Source organism: Littorina saxatilis, linkage group LG1, assembly GCF_037325665.1.
Source record: "Littorina saxatilis isolate snail1 linkage group LG1, US_GU_Lsax_2.0, whole genome shotgun sequence".
NCBI lineage: Eukaryota > Metazoa > Mollusca > Gastropoda > Littorinimorpha > Littorinidae > Littorina > Littorina saxatilis.
In genome coordinates this window covers 10,753,854-10,777,984 of record NC_090245.1, presented here as the reverse complement: position 1 = coordinate 10,777,984, position 24,131 = coordinate 10,753,854, and the positions used below count along the sequence as shown (strand labels likewise).

Here is a 24,131-nt window from a genome sequence, read left to right as displayed (position 1 = left end):
CAACCGAAGTCCTTCCTGTTGGCAATCGATTGTGCTCATTCCCTAACTGAGAGGAGGATGAGAGGAATCAAAAACCAAGGAAAGTGGGAGAGAGGAGCTAGCGGCCACCACCGGAGTGTGTGGAAGCTGCTGTCCCAACAGAGGCAAGAAGCCTGTATGCCCATAGGGCAAGCCTTGTTCGAAATTCACCGGCGACCAAACGGAAGCAGCGGGAACTGAACCGGAAAATCCGGGAGGAGCCGGAAGTGCGGCAGCAACAGCAGCGCTATGCCAAAGCTGGTGGTGAGCCACCTGCGAGCTGAAGCTCGGAACCCAAAGGTAGGCCGTAGGCCAGAACCGGAAGTGACAGTAACCTGTGCACTACCCGCTTGACCTACCCTCCTGCCAAGGCCGGAAGCGAAGCTGCCAGAAATGGCTGCCGTGCAAAGGGCAAAGCTCGAACCGGAAAGGGCCATGGGCTGCCCACACACCGATGAACTAACATTTCCAGCCGGAGCCGGAAGAGAAGCTGTCGCGGACGACTGCTTACGTATAGCGCAGCTCAAGCCGGATGGGATCATTATTTGTCCACCTTCCAACGAGGCACTACTTCCGTGAACCGGAAGTGCAGCTGTCGCGTACGACTGCCGACGTAAGGCAAGGCTCGAACCGGACGTGACAGTAGCCTGTGCACTAACCAGTGAACCTACACTTCCGGCCGGAACCGGAAGAACAGCTGTCGCGGGCGACTGCTGTCATAGGACAAGACTCGAACCAGAAGTGACAGTAGTCTGTGCACTAGCCGGTGAACCTCTACTTCCGGCCGAAGCTGGAAGCGGCTGCCGCGAACGACTGTTGACGTACATTCGGAAGCTGGCCGGAGCCGCCGGAGGCAGCTGCTCCTCGTCCACGGACCCGAAGTCCGAAACGCCGCCTGAAGGGGACGGCTCATAGCCAAAGGAACCCGACAAATGACGCTGCGAGGGAAGGCCGTAAGCCGAACGCCCATCCTGTTGGCCATCGATGAAACTCGTCCCCTGACTGAGAGGAAGATGAGAGTCACCAACAACCGAAGGCAGCTGAAGAGAGGCGCTGGCGGCCACCACCGAAGTGGGTGGCTGCTGCTGTCCCAACAGAGGCAAAAAGCCTGAATGCCCAGGAGAACCACCGTATTCGAAATTCACCGGCGACACAATGGAAGCAGCGGGAACCGAACCGGAAAAGCCGGGAGGAGCCGGAAGTGCAGACGCAACAGCAGAACTATGCCATAGCTGGTGCTGAGGAGTCTGCAAGCTACAACCCAGAAGCCCTAGGCCGGAACCGGAAGTGACAGATGACTGTGCACGACCCGTTTGACCTACATTTCCCGCCCAGGCAGGAAGCGCAGCTGCCGGAAACGGCTGCTGTAGCAGGGCAAGGCTCGAACCGGAAGGGACCATGGTCTGTCCGCAACCCGTGAACCACCACTTCCGGCCGGAGCCGGAAGAGAAGCTGCCGCGAACGACTGCTTACGTAAAGCGCAGCTCGAACCGGAGGGGACCATGGTCTGTCCGCAACCAGTGAACCAACACTTCCGGCCGGAGCCGGAAGAGAAGCTGCCGCGCACGACTGCTTACGTAGTTCGTAGCTCGAACCGGATGGGACCATGGTCTGTCCGCTTTCCAGTGAACCACTACTTCCGGCCGGAGCCGGAAGGGAAGCTGCCGCGAACGACTGCTTACGTAAAGCGCAGCTCGAACCGGAAGGGACCATGGTCTGTCCGCTATCCAGTGAACCACTACTTCCGGGAACCGGAAGTGCAGCTGCCGAAGACGGCTGCTGCGAGCACATACCTTGCATTGACCGCATCCCCGAAGGGACCTGCTCAGGTGCACTCCCGCAAGCGGAAGCCACAGAGCGCCGGCCAAGAAGAGAAACGCCTCCCGGTGAACGGAATCCAGAGACATCACCGAAGCCAGCAGGCTGGGCAGGTGATCCGGAAACGCCAGGAACAAAGGAAGCCAACGACCGAGGGTCGCACACACCCGGGAGGGAGGCAGCGCTGGAAACGGGGTCCGCCCGCGCATTCTGTACGAACGAGCGTCCGAATCTCTGGAATCAAAGAAGACAAAAGGCTAGCAACAAGAGCGCCAGCCTCCGGCGCAGGTACAGGGTTAGAAACGGACGCGGTAGCGGCCGCACCCGCCACCCGCGAGCCAGACGAAGTCTCCTCCGGCGCCGAAATAGGCACAGAAAAGACAAAGTTAGTCTTCGGATCAGAAACATGAACCATGGGGTTCTTAGCAGAAGAGGTGGAAGCCGAGGACTTAGGTTTACCAGGGCCCTTGCCCTTACCCTCGGCCTTAGCCGCTCGCTTTTTCTCACTATCAGACATGCTGTCACGCGAGAAACACAAACTACTGAAAAATACACAAGTCTCTAGGACGTAAAACTTCAGCAGAATAAACTAGCACTAACGTACAAGCTACCAAAGCAGCTAACAAATGCTACTGGTAAAAGCTCAAAGTCCGTAGCACGGACCCAAACTAACCAGCAAAAAACACCACGTGCTAGCGAAAAATGGCGACCAAAATGGCGGCCACAACAACAAACTACTGAGCAAAATTCGTAAGTCCGCGGACGGAAAAATTCTCAGCAGAATGAACAATGCAAACAACAACAATGCAAGGAACAATCTCACCAGCTAGAAACAGCTAGGAGCAGACGGGGAGCCGAGGCCGGTGGGTGTCAAGCAGACAGCAAAACCGGCCTAGGAGCGAAATCAAAGCACGACCTGTCTCTCTGGCTGAAAGGAGTCGAATGAGGGTGTCTCGTATTGGGTACGAGATCTGTGGCGTGATGCACGCTACGGGAGGCAACCCAGGGTAGCAAGCTTGCTACTTTTTTGCTTGGGTTGCTTCCCTTATACTATAGACGGGATAGCGTTTTTTCAGTCAACCTAGCATCTCGACTGCGTCAATGCTAATATGTGACTCGGAGTAAGAATATGTAATTTAATCCCCTTTTAAGAACCCCCCCCCCCCCCCCATGTATGATTCCCTCCTTCTTAAGACCTTGTTTTCAGACTCCCTGTTCCTAACCTCTGTAAACTTATCCCCATTTTAAGACCTTGTTTTCAGACTCCCTGTTCCTAACCTCTGTAAACTTATCCCCATTTTAAGACCTTGTTTTCAGACTCCCTGTTCCTAACCTCTGTAAACTTATCCCCATTTTAAGACCTTGTTTTCAGACTCCCTGTTCCTAACCTCTGTAAACTTATCCCCATTTTAAGACCTTGTTTTCAGACTCCCTGTTCCTAACCTCTGTAAACTTATCCCCATTTTAAGACCTTGTTTTCAGACTTCCTGTTCCTAACCTCTGTAAAATTATCCCCATATAAGACCTTGTTTTCAGACTTCCTGTTCCTAACCTCTGTAAAATTATCCCCATTTAAGACCTTGTTTTCAGACTTCCTGTTCCTAACCTCTGTAAACTTATCCCCATTTTAAGACCTTGTTTTCAGACTCCCTGTTCCTAACCTCTGTAAAATTATCCCCATTTTAAGATTTTGTTTTCAGACTTCCTGTTCCTAACCTCTGTAAACTTATCCCCATTTTAAGACCTTGTTTTCAGACTCCCTGTTCCTAACCTCTGTAAACTTATCCCCATTTTAAGACCTTGTTTTCAGACTCCCTGTTCCTAACCTCTGTAAACTTATCCCCATTTTAAGACCTTGTTTTCAGACTTCCTGTTCCTAACCTCTGTAAAATTATCCCCATTTTAAGACCTTGTTTTCAGACTTCCTGTTCCTAACCTCTGTAAACTTATCCCCATTTTAAGACTTGTTTTCAGACTCCCTGTTCCTAACCTCTGTAAACTTATCCCCATTTTAAGACCTTGTTTTCAGACTTCCTGTTCCTAACCTCTGTAAACTTATCCCCATTTTAAGACTCCTACCATTTTAAGACCCGATTTATCAGATTGTTGGGGGTCTTAAAAAAGGAATTCCACTGCAAACACAAAACTATGTGCACAATTTACACACCTAGATACTGAAGATGTACTCTGATCTGGTGAGTTCTGCCAGTGTGAGGCATGCCTGAAACAGCCGGCAAAAACAAATTACTCATTCAGGAAAACAGAAAATAGAGTAAACAATACACTCTCATGCAGAATCTTAATTATTGATATGTATTTTTAAGGGCATTAAATGAATTTAATTTTATTAAAATGTTGGTGCCCAGTTAAAATGCAGCTCAACTGAGAAAAAAAGCATTAGGCAGGAATTAAAGAAGAAAACACACATATAAACAGGTTAACAGTACAGAGGGAGATAACTGCACACAACACTAAATCTCTACCCAGTTATTACAGGCTAAGAAATTCAACGTATAGCCGTTCTCATGTGTGCAAACTATTCAGCCCACTATCTCAGATCCGATGGCTTTAAGATATTAATCAAAGTTGTCCCACTGGAAGCTGAGTGGATATTGATTTTTTGTATTTGTCCAAGTGGAGGGATGGTCTAGCTTATCCCATGTAAAAGTTTAGCCAGATCAGAGACGGTGAGCAGACCTGTCCACAGCGGAAGGAATGCGCCTTAAAGATGAGGCAAAGCTACTCTCAACACTAGCACTGAATCAGAGAATGACTCACATTTGACAACACTGGTTTTTCCATTGTAGCTGATGCGCTTGAAAGTTGTGCGACTAGCTTTCCCGCCTGCTTGCACTTGCCACAGTGTCAGTTTGTGAGAAAGACAACCCAGTGGCTGGTCTGACACAATTTCACCCCTGTGAAGAGAAATAACAAAATCTAATTTATTTTTAACGACTAAGTTTGAAGAAAAGTGCAAATCAATACCTATCAAGACAAACAGACAGACAAATGTCTGCATATTTGTTTTCAAAAACAATAGTCAAAGTCTTCCAAAATCAAAACAAGTCACATAAGGTGAATATATATATACAACATTTAGTCAAGCTGTCGAACTCACAGAATGAAACTGAATGCACTGCATTTTTTTCAGCAAGACTATATACTCGTAACATCGTCAGTCCACCGTTCGTGGCAAAGGCAGTGAAATTGACAATCCAGAATAGCGCGATAATGGTTGCGCTGAGGAGGATAGCACGCTTTTCTGTATCTCTGTTCTTTTTAACTTTCTGACTTGACTTGACTAAATGTAAAAAGACCTTGAATGAAATGCAAGTAATATTTTCTCTCATCTTTCAGCTACTCCATGTTTTATGATAACACAACAGTGGAAGAAAACAGACACAATTTTTCTGCCATACTTACAATACAATACAATACAATAATCTTTATTCATCTCTAAAAGAGAAATTACAAGCTTGACTGTGTGTCTGAAAAATCAATCAATTAATCAATCAATCAACCATACATTTAATAACATTCACATCGCATATTCACATCATATCGTTACACGCAAACATTGTACCCACACACTTACTAAAATAAGCCTACAAATAGAAGCAATGCATTGCCTGTTTAAAAATTATATCACATTATCACCTTATCACACTTTAACCACATTATCTTCTCACATTTGTATCCTATAAGTCAATATAACTAACAACAGAGAAAAACAACTGATAAAAGGATGTAAAGATTATGCCGTTGTCAGAGCTATTTGGTCATTTTCCCTCACATCATCTGGTCAATACACACACGCAAAACAACTAGCAACTTCCCCAAAGAAACAATTTTGAAATAAAACAGCCAACTTACTCTGGGAATTCTCCCATGACCCTTGCGACGTATTCCTTCTGGACATGTCTGTGAAGAATTTGATTCTCCAGCTCCTTGGTTTTCTTTGCCGTCTTGCCCATGATCAGCACCCCTGATGTTAATCTGTCCAGTCGATAAATGTCTGCAAATAGAGACCAGGAACCTTCAAAAATCTGAAAAAATCAAGTCTTAAAAAGGAGGGAGTCTTAAAATGGAGGTAAATTTACAGAGCTTATGAACAAAAAAATCGAAAAAGCGAGGACTGAAAATGAAGATAGTTTTAAATGGGTGTGTGTGTGTGTGTGTGTGTGTGTGTGTGTGTGTGTGTGTGTGTGTGTGTGTGTGTGTGTGTGTGTGAGCGTGCGTGTGTGTGTGTGTGTCTCTTAAAAGAAGGGTTCCACTGTGTTAGAGATTGTTTCAGTACTTAGTGCAATACCATTAAATACAATACAGCACACGTTCACTATTACAGTGGAACCCTCCTTTTGAGACCCTGTGATTGAAAACTTCCCCCTTCCTTTCTGTTTGTTTTGTTCATAACACCAGTAAGACCTACAGTCTAAACTGCCCTAGCGACCACCTCTTGAAAACTTCCCCCTTCCTTTCTGTCTGTTTTGTTCATAACACCAGTAAGACCTACAGTCTAACCTGCCCTAGCGACCACCTCTTGAAAACTTCCCCCTTCCTTTCTGTCTGTTTTGTTCATAACACCAGTAAGACCTACAGTCTAACCTGCCCTAGCGACCACCTCTTGAAAACTTCCCCCTTCCTTTCTGTCTGTTTTGTTCATAACACCAGTAAGACCTACAGTCTAACCTGCCCTAGCGACCACCTCTTGAAAACTTCCCCCTTCCTTTCTGTCTGTTTTGTTCATAACACCAGTAAGACCTACAGTCTAACCTGCCCTAGCGACCACCTCTTGAAAACTTCCCCCTTCCTTTCTGTCTGTTTTGTTCATAACACCAGTAAGACCTACAGTCTAACCTGCCCTAGCGACAACCTGTTGAAAACGACCACCTGTCCAAAACGACCACCCCAAAGGGTCCCTAACGGGCTTTTTCTCTCTCTAATTCGCCTTTCCATAACAACAACCTGTCTATGACGACCACTTTTGGTCGGTCCCTTGGGTGGTCATTATAGAAAGGTTCCACTGTATTTATAAGACTCCCTGCATGCTTTTTAAGACCTGCATTTTCCCCCCAGATTAGTTAAATTAAGGTCTTCAATGTGGGGAACCCCTGTACAGAGGTGTCTTGGGTTACTCTGTCCTGTTTGATCACAGGTAGACACTGACCAGGCTCATGAGTGTACGCAATGTACGAAGTAAAACACATGAAACTTGGCTGCCATAGAAACTAGCAACTAAGTTGAAGCATTCAATGAGGATATCAATTCAGTGATACTGTTACACTTAAAAAAAAAAAAGGGTCAAAGGAAACATTAACTTGTAGGCATGACAGTTCACATTTCTGTTTTAATTTTGTTCTTGCTTTAAAATAATGAATTCCAAAAATGACTGTCAGCTTTATATGATAATATGGGTTGTGAAAGAGTGAATGCCCTTGCTTTTTTACTCGGACAAACATTGGAGAGGCCAATCACTAGCAAAGGTTGTGTCAGAAAAACATGGACACGAGCATGTGTGAAGTTGTTTGTCAGAGGAAAAGCAAGGGTAGTCACTCTTTCACAACCCATACAAACCCGACAGAGTTATTTCCGAAAATCATCTATTGGTAAATATAATAAATTACTGGTTTAGGCACGTCCGTGTGCGCTAAATAAATTACCATTTATTGAACACAATGCACACAGGACAAAAAATACTGAGAGATGTACAACAGAAAGGATCAAAAAGTAGAGAAGGCAATCCGATACTCACTTCGCAAGTTGGCATAACCAAACTCCTTGCCCATGATGAAGACGATAGAGTTGAAGCGGAATTTGCCACATGGGTGACAGGGAATGGAGGACGGCTTGTTGATGACCACCAGCTCAGGGGTGTCTTCAATGATCTCTATTGGTGTGCCGCTCACTGGGTTCTCATGCCTAGGGTGAAAGGGATCAGCCAAGTTTGATATGTGCACTGCCATGATAAGTACACTAAATGGAGGTTTTCCTTTGACAATGCATCTGGTATAAAAATAACAAAACTTTTAATCCGTAACCTCTATTTTACCAGAACTAATTCAACATGCAAATCACTGCACTGCACAATCCTCTGACCCTACAAAATGTAACATACATTAAAAGTTTGCATGATCAGGTGCATCAGCCTAAAGTCTTTTTATTCCGTTTAGTTGAGAAGAGCACAAAAAACTACAACAAATAAACACTCATAATTGTGAATATGATGTTCAATCAGTCTGATACCTGTGAATATGATGTTCAATCAGGTCTCCGTTCTTCAGGACATAGTCAAGGCCAACTACCGCTCCGTTCACTCTCATGTTACCCTTCTTGACTGATGTTCTCTGCACATGAAGGTAAGTGCAGCATGAACAAGAGAACTGTTTACAATGCACCACAAAAGCCTGTTTCATTCATTTGGCTTAATTTCAAATTGAGAAATACCAGAACAAATTTTCATCGGAAAGACACAAAGGACTTGACAAAAAAATCCAAACATCCTTCTCCTTATCAGCATAAAAAGTAGTGTTCTCTTTCACAGAATCAAAGAAACCAAACTTTAGCTGTTGCAACATATAACAAACCTGTCCTCTTCCTGACAAAAAAGTGAGAGAGAGAGAGAGAGAGAGAGAGAGAGAGAGAGAGAGAGAGAGAGAGAGAGAGAGAGAGAGAGAGAGAGAGAGTTAAAAATGAAACGAAAAGGAGGAACACAACACTTACAAAGTTATCAGGAGAATCAACCCTGAATTCATTTTCAAAGGTATCTTGGATCGAACGCCCATACCATCTCTCTTTTGCATATGTTGAAAAGGTGAACGGGTATGGATACACTTTGCGCAAACCTGTAAAAATGAAGACCATACAAGTTAAAACGCAATGATCAAGAAACACAGGGAATACTTTACATATAATCACAGACCATTTTAAATTTCTGCACAGAACAAAATGTAAATGGTTTACTTTTAGCTAGCTTCAAGTCTAGTACTGCATATGTTCTACTATACCTTGAAATGTCTGCTTAAGTTTAATACAGCTTCTATATATTTTTAACCCTAAACACACATCTACTTTATTTTGAGCTATGAGTAACATGGACATTACCTAATCATATCATGCATACACATTATATACATACAAGTACACATTTGAACCTGAACATACAACTATACAACACTATAAAATGTAAATTTAAAAGATCAATATATACCATTTCCAAAGGAAATGATCTACATGTATTACATACATACAATTTCTGTCCTGAAAGCGAATTAAACTTTTGTTAGAACTCATAAGTGAGATTACCATTTTCAAAGTAGTAATCTGTTTCCTGAAATATGTCAATGTTGAAACCTGGATTGGAATTCTTGGTGAAGTTTGGCGCTTTTTTCGCCTTCCTCAGTTCCTTCAATTTTTCCCTCCTCAGAAGCTGCAACAAGCAAGTCAAGGAAAACATCAACTCTAATCTTTGAAGCGGTTTGAAAAAACAACACTTAATATATATACATGTAATTTAACATATCAGAAGCATTCGACTGCAAAGCAACTGGCATAGAAATAAACCACTAAACAAATCAAGGGACATGATGCTTGAACAGTGCTTTTTTTGTGTGCCTCCCCCCTTTATTTTTTCGGCGGACACTTTTGCTTTTTCGGCGGAACAAACAAAAAATTTGGCGGACAATAAGTCCCATGCCTGCTAGATACAGCATCAGTAAAAAATTACCAACAAGGAGACACAATCCCTTTTAAAATAAAATTAAAACACAATGATGTGTTCAACAAAGAATATATTATATCTACTCCAAAACTTGTAACATTTAATCTGGGACAGGCTGATTTTTCTTAACCCAGTGTGGGATTTTCAGTGGGGCGACCACCCCCAATCCAGCGCGTCCCCGGGTGGCGGATAGGGGAACGGTCTTCAGATATGGAGATCAGCCGCTTGCGGCCGCGGACCAAACTGGCTCCGGGTGGGATCCCGGCAAATCCTCCCCCCTGTGCTCTCAGGGTAGGACGTACGGGCCATGAGCTAAGGGTGAGGTAACCCCGACAGAAAACCCCGAATGCTGAAGACGGAGGACCCGGGCCGCACGGCGCATTCTAACAAACCACGGGTACACGCACTTACGCAAATGATGACACAATCAACCAGCACAGATGGAAATGGCGCTCGCCCATTGAGGACCCCCCAGGGTGGAGCAGCGTCGGGTCCCATGCCTCAAAGGGACCCAGCCCCAACTACTGGAGGTCCCTCCCGTCCGTCTTGTCACGCCAGGGGACACGGGAGGAAAGTGACTGGCACCACCACAACCAGGAAGAAACCCAGTCAGCAGCGACCTTTTCAGGTCATGCACTGGAACGCAGAAAGTATCCTGAACAAGAAGACAGAGTTGGAGCATATCCTGCATGAGAAGAACATCAACATCTGCTGTATTCAGGAGACGCACCTGACACCCCAAAAGTCCTTCAAAGTGAGAGGCTACCAATGCCTTAGGTCCGACAGAACAGACCGAAGCAAAGGAGGAATCCTGACCCTCATCAGGAACAACATCAATGCCTGTTTGATAGAAACGCACATGGAGGACTCCGAATATCAGGTGATTCGAATCCAGACGAAGACATCAGAATTCCATCTTGTCAACTTCTACTGCCCCAATGATAGACACCTCGCCCTTGACACGATCCCCGCAAAGGCCTCCAACTTCATCGTGGTGGGTGACTTCAACAGTCATTCACAGAGTTGGGGATATGACCACCTGGATCGGAGAGGAGAAGAGGTGGAGAACTGGCAGGACGACAAAGGTCTCATCCTTTTGAACAGTCCCTTTGACTGCCTTACATTCTACTCCAGAAGATGGCACACTACATCAACTCCTGACCTAGCCTTCTGCACGGAAGACATGCACCAGCTAACCAGCAGAGAGGTCGGAGAACAGCTAGGTGGAAGTGACCATCGGCCAGTCTTTTTGACCCTGGGCATGGAGTCCTGCACTGAAGCTTCCTTCCCACGGTGGAACTACAAAAGAGCGAACTGGTTCCTCTTTAGACACCGCACCAGCGAACTCACCAAAGACATCAGAGTCGAGGGTCGAGACATCAACATGGTGGCGAAGGACTTCAACATGAGCATCCTCAGAGCAGCGCGTGAGTCCATTCCCAGGGGTGCCAGGAGAGACTATAAGCCCTACTGGAGCAATGAATTGCAGGAACTGGATGATGATCTGGCAGACGCCAGAAGGGAAGCAGAAGTCAACCCGTCACAAAACAACAACATCCGCCTCCAGGAAGCCAAAGCCAAATTTCTCAAAAAGAAGCTACAGGCAAGACGGAGAAGCTGGCAAGAGAAAACAAGCTCTCTGAACCTTGAGAAGGATGGCAGAAAGCTCTGGAGGCTCACCAAGCAGTTGAATGATGAGAACACCAGCAGAGGAAAGATCACATTAGAAGAGAACGAGAAGGTGCTAACTGGAAAGCATGCTGCCAACCAATTTGCTGAAAGCTATGCAGCTGAGAGCAACCTCCATGTTAGCCCCGAGAAACAGAGAGAAGCAAGAAGAGAGAAAAGAGACAGTCGACAGTGGACGCCATGAGTCAACCACTCACACTCCACGAGCTGCACTCAGCTCTGAAAAATTCAAAGGCGAAGAAGTCCCCTGGCCCAGACGGCATCACCAACGAGATGCTAACCCACCTTGGGAGTGCAGCAGAGAACAAGCTACTCGAGGTCTTCAACAGCAGCTGGCAAGAAGGATCGCTACCACAACTCTGGCGAGAAGCGATCATGATCCCCATCTTAAACAAGAAGGGCAAAGCCCATACGACTCACATGCTTGACCTCGACCTTTAGGGTAACTAAACCTAGCAATGACATCATACACTAAGAACTGCTTTACACATTTTTCCTACCAAAATACATGTGACCTTGACCCACGGTCAAGGTCATCCAAGGTCATGCAACACAAAGCTGTTAATTCAAGACATAGGAAGTACAATGGTGCTTATTGGCTCTTTCTACCATGAGATATGGTCACTTTTAGTGGTTCACTACCTTATTTTGGTCACATTTCATAAGGGTCAAAGTGACCTTGACCTTGATCATATGTGACCAAATGTGTCTCATGATGAAAGCATAACATGTGCCCCACATAATTTTTAAGTTTGAAACAGTTATCTTCCATAGTTCAGGGTCAAGGTCACTTCAAAATATGTATACAATCCAACTTTGAAGAGCTCCTGTGACCTTGACCTTGAAGCAAGGTAAACCAAACTGGTATTAAAAGATGGGGCTTACTTTGCCCTATATATCATATGTAGGTGAGGTATTCAATCTCAAAAACTTCAGAGAAAATGGGAAAATAGCTGTTTTTTAGACAATATGTATGGCCCCTGCGACCTTGACCTTGAAGCAAGGTCAAGATGCTATGTATGTTTTTTGGGGCCTTGTCATCATACACCATCTTGCCAAATTTGGTACTGATAGACTGAATAGTGTCCAAGAAATATCCAACGTTAAAGTTTTCCGGACGGACGTCCGGACGGACGACTCGGGTGAATACATAGACTCACTTTTGCTTCGCATGTGAGTCAAAAAAGGGAAGGATCCAAAGAAGGCCACCAGCTATCGCCCAATCAGCCTCACCAGCTGTGTTGTGAAGACCCTGGAGAGAATTGTGAACGAGCGCCTCAGGTGGTACCTGGAAATCCAGGAACCTCCTCGCCCCTGAACAAGCTGGATTCCGACAGTTCCGCAGCACTGAAGATCAGGTCACTTACCTGGCGCAAGAAGTTGAAGACGCCTTTCAGGAACAGAAGCTGGTCTTCGTCACCTGGATAGATCTTCAGAAGGCCTTTGACAAGGTCTGGAAAGATGGACTCCTTGTAAAACTGCTGAGGAAAGGCGTGTCCAGCAACATGTACCAGTGGATTCGCTCTTACCTCTATAACCGCAGGGCAAGAGTTAACGTCGACCAGACCAAAAGCAAGAAGTTCCTCCTTCGTCATGGCGTCCCTCAGGGCGGAGTCCTCTCCCCCACACTCTTCCTTCTCTTCATCGACGATCTGGTGTCTGAGATGCCCAAGGGGATCAAAGCTGCTCTCTACGCAGACGACCTTGTGATCTGGTGCAAGGAGGAGCACGCAAGTACTGCCACCTACAGAATGCAGCAAGCGGCAGATAGGCTGAACGCATGGGCAGAAGATTGGTGCGTCTCCATCAACAAGGAGAAATCCTCCACCACCCTATTCACACTGTCGCCAAAGCAGAAAGCCGGAACCATTAGGCTTGGTGGAACTCCTCTGAGAGAGGATGAAGAAGCAACGTACCTTGGTGTCACCTTTGATAGACGGCAGACCTGGAAACCACACATTGCACAGGCAGAGACGAAGGCCCGGCGCAAGCTAGCCATACTCAGGAAGCTGGCAGGTACCACCTGGGGAGCGAACGAGAAGATACTGAAGACAGTATACCAGGGAACAATCAGACCCCACCTCGAGTACGGCTCCACAGCGTGGTCAACCTCAGCCAAGACAAACCTGCAGACCCTTGACCGTGTGCAAAACCAGGCCCTCCGACTCATCACTGGTGCAATGAAATCCACGCCCATCAAGGAAATGGAGAAGCTTACCACCATCCAACCCCTCTGTCAGAGAAGAGAAGCCAAGACTATGGTACAGGCCGAGAAGCTCAAGTGCCTACCCGACCACCCCATGAAGCACAGACTGAGCAACCTCACCAAGAACCGGCTCAAACGGAGCAGTTTTGTACACGAGAGCAAGAGACTTTCTCGACAGTACAGGGAAGTCCTCCCACAGAACACTCTACCTCTGACTCAAGAAGAAGAGGAAACCCCCAAGGCAACAGAGAAACCAGGCATCCAGATCTGCACCAGTGTTCCACATGTTACCTCAGGAGAAGATCAGAATGACACAGCTCGACAGGCACTCACCTTAGCCCTGATCGACGAACAGTACCCAAAAGAGGCGTGGATCCATGTATACACCGATGGATCAGCAACTAACGCCGTGCTCAATGGAGGTGCAGGCATTCTCATCCAGTTCCCTGGGGGACATACAGCTACATCCAGCGTTGCCACTGGCAAACACTGCACAAACTATAAAGCAGAAGCAGAAGCTCTCATGCAGGCCGCCTCCTTGGTTCAGGACTCCGCAGACCCTTGCTACCAAGTTGTCTTCCTCTCGGACGCCCTTTCAGTCCTTCAGGCCCTAGAGAACGACAAACTCCCACAGCTGGCCAAAGCATTACAGATGGTCAGACAAACCAGAAGAGTTGTCCTCCAGTGGATACCAGCACACTGTGGGATACCAGGAAATGAAAGGGCAGATGAGCTGGCGAAAGAAGGAGCCGTGGAAGACCAACCTGAAAACAGTGTCAGCTTTAGTGAGCAGAAGACAATCATCAAGGCATTGATGAGGCCAAGGACAAACAGAGATGACTACCACACAATGTCCAGAGAGCAGCAAATCAACCTCATCAGGCTGCGTACTGGCCACAACAGGCTCAATGCTCACATGAACCGAAAGTTCAAGCTGGCGCCATCACCAACCTGTGCCTGCGGTCAAGAAGACCAAACAGCGGAACACATCTTACAGCGATGTCCCTTAATAGATGAGGAACGAAAAGAAGTGTGGCCGTCACCAACTCCCTTGCAGACCAAACTATACGGCAGTCGACAGGAGTTGGAGAAAACGACAACATTTATCACCAGTGCTGGACTGATTGTGTAACCTCTGCGAACGCCAAGAAGAAGAAGAAGAAGTAACATTTAATAAAATTACAATGTCAATTGTCATGAGTGCCTGTAGTGTAACAAAACTGAACACAAAAAGTCATTGTCTGATCAAATACTTGTGCACTAAAATGACCATTGTTATATATAATAAAGAAAGAGATCTGTTATAAGTATCAATTATCATCGGACCCCCGTTTCTTTCGCACGACAATAGACCTTTTCGGTATCTGAGCAGCTCTTGCGAGACACGCTCTTTGTTATGCTTTGAACATCGCGAGAACTTCGAACCTTGGCTTGTGCAGCTCGCACGAGATCGCTGTACCGCATGCTTTGCTATGCTCTGAAGTTTGCGAGAGATTACGAGAGCTTGGAATACCGATAGGGTCTATTGGCGAGTGAAGCGAGAAGTGCCGTTTCTTGGGCAAATCTCGCCACGAGGAACGCTAGGATTTGCAAAGCGAGATGCTCACCACACAAGAAAAAATGGCGGCCGTGCACCTTCTAATCCAACTGGCTGTCCATGGCTGTTTACCGACCAGTGCAGATGACCTTTTTCGGTATTAACCAAAGGTGTTTAATTCTTGTGTAGCTAGCCATCAAACTGTGTCTGCGAGTGGCTAGCTGCAAGCATGTCTCACCTTTAAAAAACACTCGTCAGAATGTGGTGCCTCTGGTGGATACGGCCTCTGTTTATTTAATTTCTGCTTTTATTCATTTTGTTATTTTTATCTTAATATCATTGACACCTTGATTTGGCTGATGAATTGACTTGCAAACCTTTTTGACTTATCCTCCTTAATTTTCTTTTTTCAGTCATTCACAGCATGCATTTAATTTTGTGGAATGCTGACTTTATTTATCAGTTTTGTACGGATGCCTAAATAACATCAGAAATACACTCTTGTCAAACTACAGTATAAGATAATAAGGCCCCCCCCCCAAAAAAAATAGTCTGTTTACGGTAACCCGACCGACCCTATTTTTTTCGCGCGACCCTAGACTTTTTTTTGGCATTTGGGGGGGGAAAAAAAAAATTTAAAAAAATAACATAAAAATATGGTTTTTGGGGAAAAAAAATAAAAATAAAAAAAACATCCCGACCTACCGACCCTAATTTTTTGGCCTATGTTACCGTAAACAGACCTATTTTTTTTTTGGCCTAAGGATTCATTCATTTGTGATCAGTTGAACTTGACGCTACACAAATAACACACATGCATGCAGACTTGAGCAATGCTATATTAGCACTGTCAAGACTGGAATTGTAAAATGTGTTTCTGCTGTATCCATGCTGTCAACAAAATGATACAATTGCACTTTTGCAGAAAACAATATTTGCCAAGTTCAAAGCTGCAGAAAATCAGTGATCACTGTCATGACCGTGAATTCACAAACCTTTTTCTGGGCTCGTTTAGACAGTTGAGGGGTATCTCCTTGAGTTGCTTTCATGCTATTTTCTTGGCATGAAAATGTATCCTTGCTGCTGGTTTCAAGACCTGTTCCATCCTCCTTTTTGTCACTGTCAGATTCAGTTAAAATCAGCTTTTCCGGAGAACCTACGGTGCTGTCTGCGTTTGTTGTCGCCATTGAAAGGAACAATGATCTCTTGATTTGATATCCGAAAGTTGACAGATTTTTTTCTGCCGATAGATGTGACGGTACGAGACAGCCTACTGGAATGAAACGTGATTGAACTCGGATTCCTGTGAACTTGTTGCTGTTATTCTTGACTTGCTTCGAAAATAATGTCACTGGAATGCTTGGTAAAGGAACAGTTGGTTTACAAGTAAAGGTACACACACTACGTATCAGTAATCGTGCTGCGATGCTATACGAATGATTGAGTCTCATTTCTTTGAACAAAATTAATCAGTCAATCACTATCTCAACTCTCAACCACATTGTGATAACATGGAGACAGCCATTGCTTCAAAGGGACATCACTCCCGTGAGAGCGATGCACATGTATATAATTCTCATTTTCGTCCTCCACCAATGAAAGTCATGAGCAACAGAAAAGGACGATGTGAATGAGTAATCAACCAATTTTCTTGTGTTATGTATGAGCTGGTGATGGAGTAGGCAGGCAACTAAACACACACACAGAGCCTAAAAATAGCATTTTACTGCTTATAGAGTTTATTCCTTGTGGTTATTATTAATTTGTTTACCATGCAACCCATTTTACTATTATCAATTCTTTTTAAAAACAAAAAGACCAAATCTTTGTTACAGTCATGAATTGTTCATAAATAATAGGTAGTGACTAGCATTATTTAAATGTGACATGTTTTTGTGTGTGCTGTCCTTCTTTTGGTGAGTACAACATTCTTTTGTTTTTCAACTTAGTTGTTGGCTCACGTAAGTGTAGCCTATGCGATCGTAACTTTGTCTGTCCGTGCGTGCGTGCGTATGTGCGTGCGTGCGTGCGTGTGTATGTCTGTGGTAGAAACTCTAACATTTGAAGACGTCACATTACATTGACGTCACATTATGACGTAAGAGGGTTAGACGTCATGCGAAGGAAGTACTGAAAGTCTCGGTCATTATTATTTTGAGCGGGCCGAGACTAGTTGGCAGTCGTGTCCCTGTAAGTAGGCTACATGCAGACAGACAGATCTAGATCTAGTGTCTCGCACAGTTTCACCTATGCTCTTTCTGTGTGTGTGTGTGTGTGTGTGTGTGTGTGTGTGTGACGGAGTGATTGAGTTTGTGTTACCGTTTGTCGATTTCTTACGTGAGCCTTGATGGCTTCGCCTCTTGTTGCGTGTTAATTTTAGAATGCATTTTAGCAAGAGACCTTTTACTGTTCTTCCTCTTTACTGCTTGTTAGCCTGAGGTTTCATTCATTTTTGCCAGGTACTTTTCCATCAACTTAAAAATTGTAATTCAGGAGAAAAAAACACAGAAGAAATATATATGTACTGGTTTGAGTCTTTTATCTTTATTGGAAGAATTGACATCAACCAACAAACACTCAGCCAATGCAAATCATGCACCACCAAAATCTTCCCTTCAACAAGTTCATTGGTACATGAACTCAAAATACTAATTCAAAAGCAGAATTACATAACATTTGAACATTCTTTAATTAAAACCATCATACAAAGAGAAAGAGAGAGAGAGGATGGGGGGTGGGTATAGACAGGTGGGACAGGTTGGGGATTGTAGAATCAACTAAAGATTCTACAATACCTACACCAATCATTGCAAAAAAAGAAAATTCATGCCTAAAAACTAAGCCTAAGGCATTTTATCTGTTTATATCAAATGGTAATTCTACACTGTATATAGTGTTAACAAACATGACCTTCTCTCTCTCTCTCTCTCTCTCTCTCTCTCTCTCTCTCTCTCTCTCTCTCTCTCTCTCTCTCTCTCTCTCTCTCTCTCTCTCTAACACACATAGACACACCCTCTCACACAGACACACCACATATATATATGCTAAAGAGTAACCAACATAATTTTTCAATTTTGTCCGTTCATCAAATTCTGTGTTTTCCAAAGAAGCACATTATAATAAAACTCATGTTTATTAACAATAGCTTTGACTCCTAAAGGGACACAATGCACCTTTTTCAACCTATTATAAATACAATGGACTCGTATTGTCTTTCCATGTCTTTCCATTACTGCCCACAATCAACAGTAGTGATTATTTCGGCACTTGATGGGATGTTGCGCAAGTCCAATAAAGCAGCGTTTCCAGCATCCAAAAGTCCATTAAAATTCACAGGTTGGGGAGTATGGGGGGAGGGGACATGAGTCACAGTGGCTGCTGGTTTAGTGCGAGGCGCGCGACACAAAGATGTCGACAGTGCGGGCCTTGACGACAGCTGCTGGTAGAGAGTTCCAGTCCTTCACTGTGCTGGGTATTACAGTGGAACCCCCTCCAAAGACACCCCCCCCCCCAATTTAAGACTTTCCCCTATTAAGACCTTGCTTTTTCAGACTTTCTGTTCATAACCCGTTTTTACCTTCATTTTAAGACTACCCCCTTTCTAACACCTAATTTTCTCAGATTTCTGAGGTCTTAAAATGGGGGTTCCTCAGTAATACTTTGTAGTATCAAAGTATCTCACAGTCTGCCACTGTGCCACTTTTACGGTTAGGTGGGTAGAGCTCTCAAATGAGACAAGGGGAAAACAGCACCTGAAGATGCAACAGAAAATACAGCTTCATTTGTCTCAAACCACATGTCATCAAGCTTGCCTTTACAGCAAAGAAGTGGAATTCAATCCATTTTCCTACAAGTTGCAGAAAAAAATGAGTCATGTTAGTCCAGTCACTTCAGACAGAAAAAGGTAAACTGTATGACTTACAAATAAAAAAAAATAAAAAAACAACAACAACAACAAAAGAACAAGGGTGTGGGTGAGGGAGGAGGGAGGGAGAGGGACGTATGCGTTCATGCCAGCAAGCACACATGTTGACTGTGTACATACATGTACATGTACGCCTCTGCTTGTAAGCTGCATCAGAGTAAAGGTATTAATGATATATGCAGCTCTACATAACTTTACCCTTTTTCTCTACCTTTGCACTTTCAGGGTTAATTTTAACACAGGTACTATGAGTTGCATGTAATTATACTCATCTTCTGGATATATACAAGAACTCGTGCGGGAAAATAGCTCAGTCGGTAGCGTCGTTGGCTTCAAAAGCAGTTGTCGCTATCAGCATGGGTTTGATTCCCACGTTCGGCGAGGGATTTATTGCCAACTTTGTGCAGACTCTCCTTGGTGTCCAAACACCCATGTGTCCACACGTGTGCACAATAAAGAACCCAAGTTCACAGCGAATGTCTCAGGTCTGGGAAACATGACTACACACATATGCAGGAGAAAAAACCCAAAAGGGTAGCTTTTGTTTGTTTGTTTGCTTAACGCCCAGCCGACCACTAAGGGCCATATCAGGGCGGTGCTGCTTTGACATATAACGTGCGCCACACACAAGACAGAAGTCGCAGCACAGGCTTCATGTCTCACCCAGTCACATTATTCTGACACCGGACCAACCAGTCCCGGCACTAACCCCATAATGCCAGACGCCAGGCGGAGCAGCCACTAGATTGCCAATTTTAAAGTCTTAGGTATGACCCGGCCGGGGTTCGAACCCACGACCTCCCAATCACGAGGCGGACGCCTTACCACTAGGCCAACCGTGCCGGTCCCAAAAGGGTAGCGCCGTACTGTATTGCAACTCACTTTTCCCAGTGAGAAAACAGCCCAAATTACCATGAGGGTAACCTCCCAGGACTATATGATATCTTATCCTCATCTTATCCTTATCCTTCACATTCACAAATTCCATGCCAAAGATGGGGATGATGGTTTAGTTGATTCAATACTGCATATCGATCAATGGCTGATAATGGAAGACAAAGTTACCTATCAACTTGATGCATGACTTCCCTTGTGAGATAAGCATGTCAAGAAAGTACCTATCTTGGGGTGAAAGACTGACGTTACAAGCAAACGTTTCCAGGTTTTTTTTTCCTGCGGGTGTTTCAAACACACATGTACATATACACAAAAAGACATGAATTTCATAAATAACCTCATACATGTACAATTCATGGGATGTTATCCAATATATACATAAATATAATACAATAAACAATGTCAGCGTAAAAAGGAAACGGGTCATACAATACTGCAGTGAATAGTAACAACGCAAAATGACATTTCTGATAATTATGGAGAACAGTGGCTTCATAAGCTCAGAAAGCAGCTCTGTTGTAAACTATCAACCAACTACATGTATCAGAATTCTGACATGTTGACAAGTCTGTCAGAAGTTCCAGTTCTTATCAGAAATAAACAAACTTACAAGTCAGTCATTAAACAGATGAAGATTTTTGTTTTGTAATATAACTAGCAAATTTAATTAAATACCAAACATTGAACTCTTATATCAACAGAAAGCACAACCCGATGAAGCAACTTCAAAGGTATTCATCAACAATAGATGGAGGAAATCTAAAGTTATTAGTTCTGAAGTGATGCCTCCAGCGCTGCTCTTAACATTGCATCATCATCTTGACCATAATCCTGGAAAAAAAGGAGGAAAGGGTCATTTCCAACATAAGATTGAGCTTCTGCAAACATTCTGTTGAATTTCCAAAACAAATGAGAAACGGCAAACACAACCCGCCATTTAAACCCAAGCAATCTCTGGTAAATGCAGGAAAACTTCAAAATGTTAAAACTAGTAAGTTTTCTTGAATTCCATAGCTAACCTTATGAAAACCTCAAAACAAGCATGTATGTAGGTATGCACACAAGCAGACACACACACACACACACACACACACACACACACACACACACACACACACACACACACACACACACACACACACACACATGAGCATTCACGCAAATAAAATGAAAAAGTATACAAAAGTACATGTATATACAGTCATTTAACCTTGCATAAGAACTGTTGATAGCTTTCACTAAACTAACTCTGGGAAACCAAATGTTAATAGTCTGAGCAACCAGAATCCGGTCGACCTGCTTCAAAGTGAACATAGTATAGTACATGTTCTAGTTTACGCATAGCCTCATCGTACAAGGTATTGGAATTGAAATGCACCAAACATTTCCTCTTTTTCCATAGCTGTGAATTTAACGCTTAAATCTTGGTTCGCAAACAAAAAAAAGAAAAAGAAGAAGCAAGACATCTCCTTCGTCATTGTACAGTGGAAACCCCCTTTTAAGACCCCCTCCCTTTAAGATCCGGTTTTCTCAGACTTTTTGTTCATAACCTCTGTAATATTACCCCCATTTTCAGGGCCTAGCATTGGAAAAAGTGAGTTCAGCTTACAAAGGCGGGGGTCTAGGGGCCGCAGGAGGCCCCCAGTGGGGTCCAGCGGCAAAGCCCCTGGTGGGGGTTCGGAATTTGAAGATTTTTTGGAGATTTTTTACCTAAAATGACCCCCCCCCCCAAAGAAGATTGAGCAACTAAATTATGCCATAGTCCATAGTCCGTATCGGCACATTACTTCTTCTGACTTGCCTTCCGCCTTCCGAACGAAATCCAGCCATTCCCACTTCCAGGAATACCTGGATTCTTTGTCACTGAATGGCTGACCAAGTTCAACAATGTCGCTTCGAGACATTATTTCAAGTCTAGAGCCACAAAACACCGGCACAAAGCATGCTCGCGCGATGCCAGAGGAAGTGCGTGCTCAAGCAAACTGTCAAACCGATTGAGAATTGAACCGAACGGCGCACAAAACGAAAGCTGGGACTGTTTGGGTTTACCGTTTGGGAATAACAGGTTTTTGCATTTCGGCGTACACCAAATCGAGTTCCGCGTACTGAAGATGTTATTTTGGCGTAAAGTACGCCGATTGGCTTACAATGCTAGGCCCTGCATTTTAAGACTCCCTCCTTTTTAAGACATGATTTTCTCAAGGTCTTCAAAGGAGGGTTCCACTGTTCTACAAAGAAGTGAACAGCGACTGGCACGATAACACTCACCACATATGTGTCATATTCAAATTTGTGCCTGGTGTTCAAGTGCTGGATATAGTTGGTGCTACATTGGCCGGGGTCTCCCCAAGGCATCGATGCGCAGATAGGACAGACAACATGCGAGCGATCGTGCAAGTGACGCGTGTTACAGTGCTCAACCATCCCCCTGCAGTCCAAATTGGCTTGAGGGCAGTAAGGACATTGAAAAGTAGAACGGTTGGGCCCAGGCCTAAGACAAAAGAAAATAATGCAAGTAAGACATGAGATATATAATTATAATTTTTTTATAATTATTCTCTTTATTTATATAGCGCCTTATCCATATATATGTGGTGGTGTTTTGTTTGTGATAATGAATGTGCGTTGGGATGGGTGTGTGTGAGGGTATTGTTTTTTTTCCTGTTTGGACACAAGATATTTTGCAAAGTACAAGGATGCAACTCAAACGTTAAGGTATCAAAAACTTTGTTTGAAAAGGCCCAACAATCCAGTTATCTAACCCCAATGTAACCTTCAAATCACAGAACATGCTGGACTATGACCATATAAAAAAAAGATAACTGTGCTTGTGAACTTCCCATTTTCACCCTCCCTTCCCTCCCAAAGCTACATATTTTCTTCAAGTTACTAAAGTTACCTTCAACTGAAGATCTATTCTGCAAATAAATTATCTGGCAAAGAAAGTGTTTACTGACTGTGGCACAGGCTGTGAAGTTCTCTTGATGGGTCTGAACTTGTATTCAGCACTCATTGGCTCGTCACAAGTTTCTGTGTGTTTGCGAAGCTCTGGCACAGCCATCTGCAAAGATATGAATTGTCGTCAATACTCTATTCAGACTTTTGTCCCTCTTTTTCAGAACAAAATAACAATAAAAATGTACTCACCAGAAACATGGACATTTAAACATGAACACGAACATGGACCGTTTTCAACACTTAGGTCTTTAGTCAGCAAATAAAAGGAGAGATGACAGAAAAAAACCAGAAAAGAAGAGTACAGACAGTAACACACCTAACGTACAACGGAGAAGGTTTAATAATTAATATCAATCATTGGCTGCAGTTGACTCACGGTGATACATACGCCCTTGGGGCTTTTGCACGAGATGATGTTACTTAAAATAGAAAGGGAATTCTGGGAAAGGGAAGAAACTCACTGGTGCGGCAATCGTGCAAACCTTGTTGCATGTTACAGATCTTCTAAGATTTAAGATGAATGATTTATTCACTGCACTTTGGTGATAAATGCTGTAAAATTCCTGACTAAAGGTCTGAGCTCTACCGACTTTTGGAGCAAAAAATGTAAATTTTTTATTTCGAGAGTTACCAATGAGTTCTGAAGCATGGAGGGTCCAAGCTGCTCCGTTTGGGTGCTCTACACTCTGTCAATCTCCCTGTTTAAGGTCGTTAATTTGATAACTGCCACTCTTCTCTCATTGACTTTGTATCAGTTTCCAAAGTTTATTCAAATAGCACTGACATAAAGTGTGAACAACATAATGTTGGCATTTCCAACACGGAAACGCATTGATCAATCTCTGAAGGGCACCGATGTCATTTCACAAAAAGGATTTCCCTACCCAGAATTCCCTCCGGTTTGGAGAATTTGAATGGTTCCTTTTGTGTGATGACGCCCTCTGCTTGCTTTATTGTATAACAATACAATACAATACAATAATACTTTATTATCTCACAAGAGAAATTATTTAGGGAAGCAAGAGGTTTCAAGTTTGTTTGTTTGTTTGTTTGCTTAACGCCCAGCCGACCACGAAGGGCCATATCAGGGCGGTGCTGCTTTGACATATAACGTGTGCCACACACAAGACAGAAGTCGCAGCACAGGCTTCATGTCTCACCCAGTCACATTATTCTGACACCGGACCAACCAGTCCTAGCACTAACCCCATAATGCCAGACGCCAGGCGGAGCAGCCACTAGATTGCCAATTTTTTAAAGTCTTAGGTATGACCCGGCCGGCCGGGTTCGAACCCACGACCTCCCGATCACGGGGCGGACGAGGTTTCAAGCGGGTGTCAACAGAGACAATGTCAATGAGGAGCGA

The 24,131-nt window shown here is 44.2% G+C and overlaps 2 protein-coding genes across 3 annotated transcripts in view; both read right to left on the bottom strand.

The window, feature by feature from the left end:
• LOC138961509 (pseudouridylate synthase RPUSD2-like) overlaps window positions 1-16,518 on the bottom strand; it is a 30,380-nt gene extending 13,862 nt beyond the window's left edge. Inside the window, exons 1-8 of the mRNA XM_070333166.1 lie at window positions 15,981-16,518; window positions 9,139-9,262; window positions 8,557-8,678; window positions 8,080-8,180; window positions 7,589-7,755; window positions 5,710-5,851; window positions 4,615-4,751; window positions 4,004-4,057 (exon numbers count right to left, since the gene is read on the bottom strand). Coding sequence (XP_070189267.1) covers window positions 4,004-4,057; window positions 4,615-4,751; window positions 5,710-5,851; window positions 7,589-7,755; window positions 8,080-8,180; window positions 8,557-8,678; window positions 9,139-9,262; window positions 15,981-16,436 — 1,303 coding nt within the window. The 5' untranslated portion in view covers window positions 16,437-16,518. The remainder of the gene's footprint in view (window positions 1-4,003; window positions 4,058-4,614; window positions 4,752-5,709; window positions 5,852-7,588; window positions 7,756-8,079; window positions 8,181-8,556; window positions 8,679-9,138; window positions 9,263-15,980) is intronic.
• LOC138961581 (E3 ubiquitin-protein ligase RNF166-like) overlaps window positions 1-24,131 on the bottom strand; it is a 52,550-nt gene that overhangs the window by 24,435 nt on the left and 3,984 nt on the right. The window contains exons 3-5 of one of the 2 annotated variants that reach the window (XR_011454236.1): window positions 22,765-22,868; window positions 22,076-22,298; window positions 17,998-20,638 (exon numbers count right to left, since the gene is read on the bottom strand). Coding sequence is in view for 1 of the 2 variants with exons in the window: in XM_070333245.1 (XP_070189346.1) it covers window positions 20,576-20,638; window positions 22,076-22,298; window positions 22,765-22,868 (390 nt within the window). In the remaining variant the exon portion in view is untranslated. Of the gene's footprint in view, window positions 1-17,503; window positions 20,639-22,075; window positions 22,299-22,764; window positions 22,869-24,131 lie in introns of those variants that run through there. The other variant, XM_070333245.1, reaches the window with a different exon arrangement.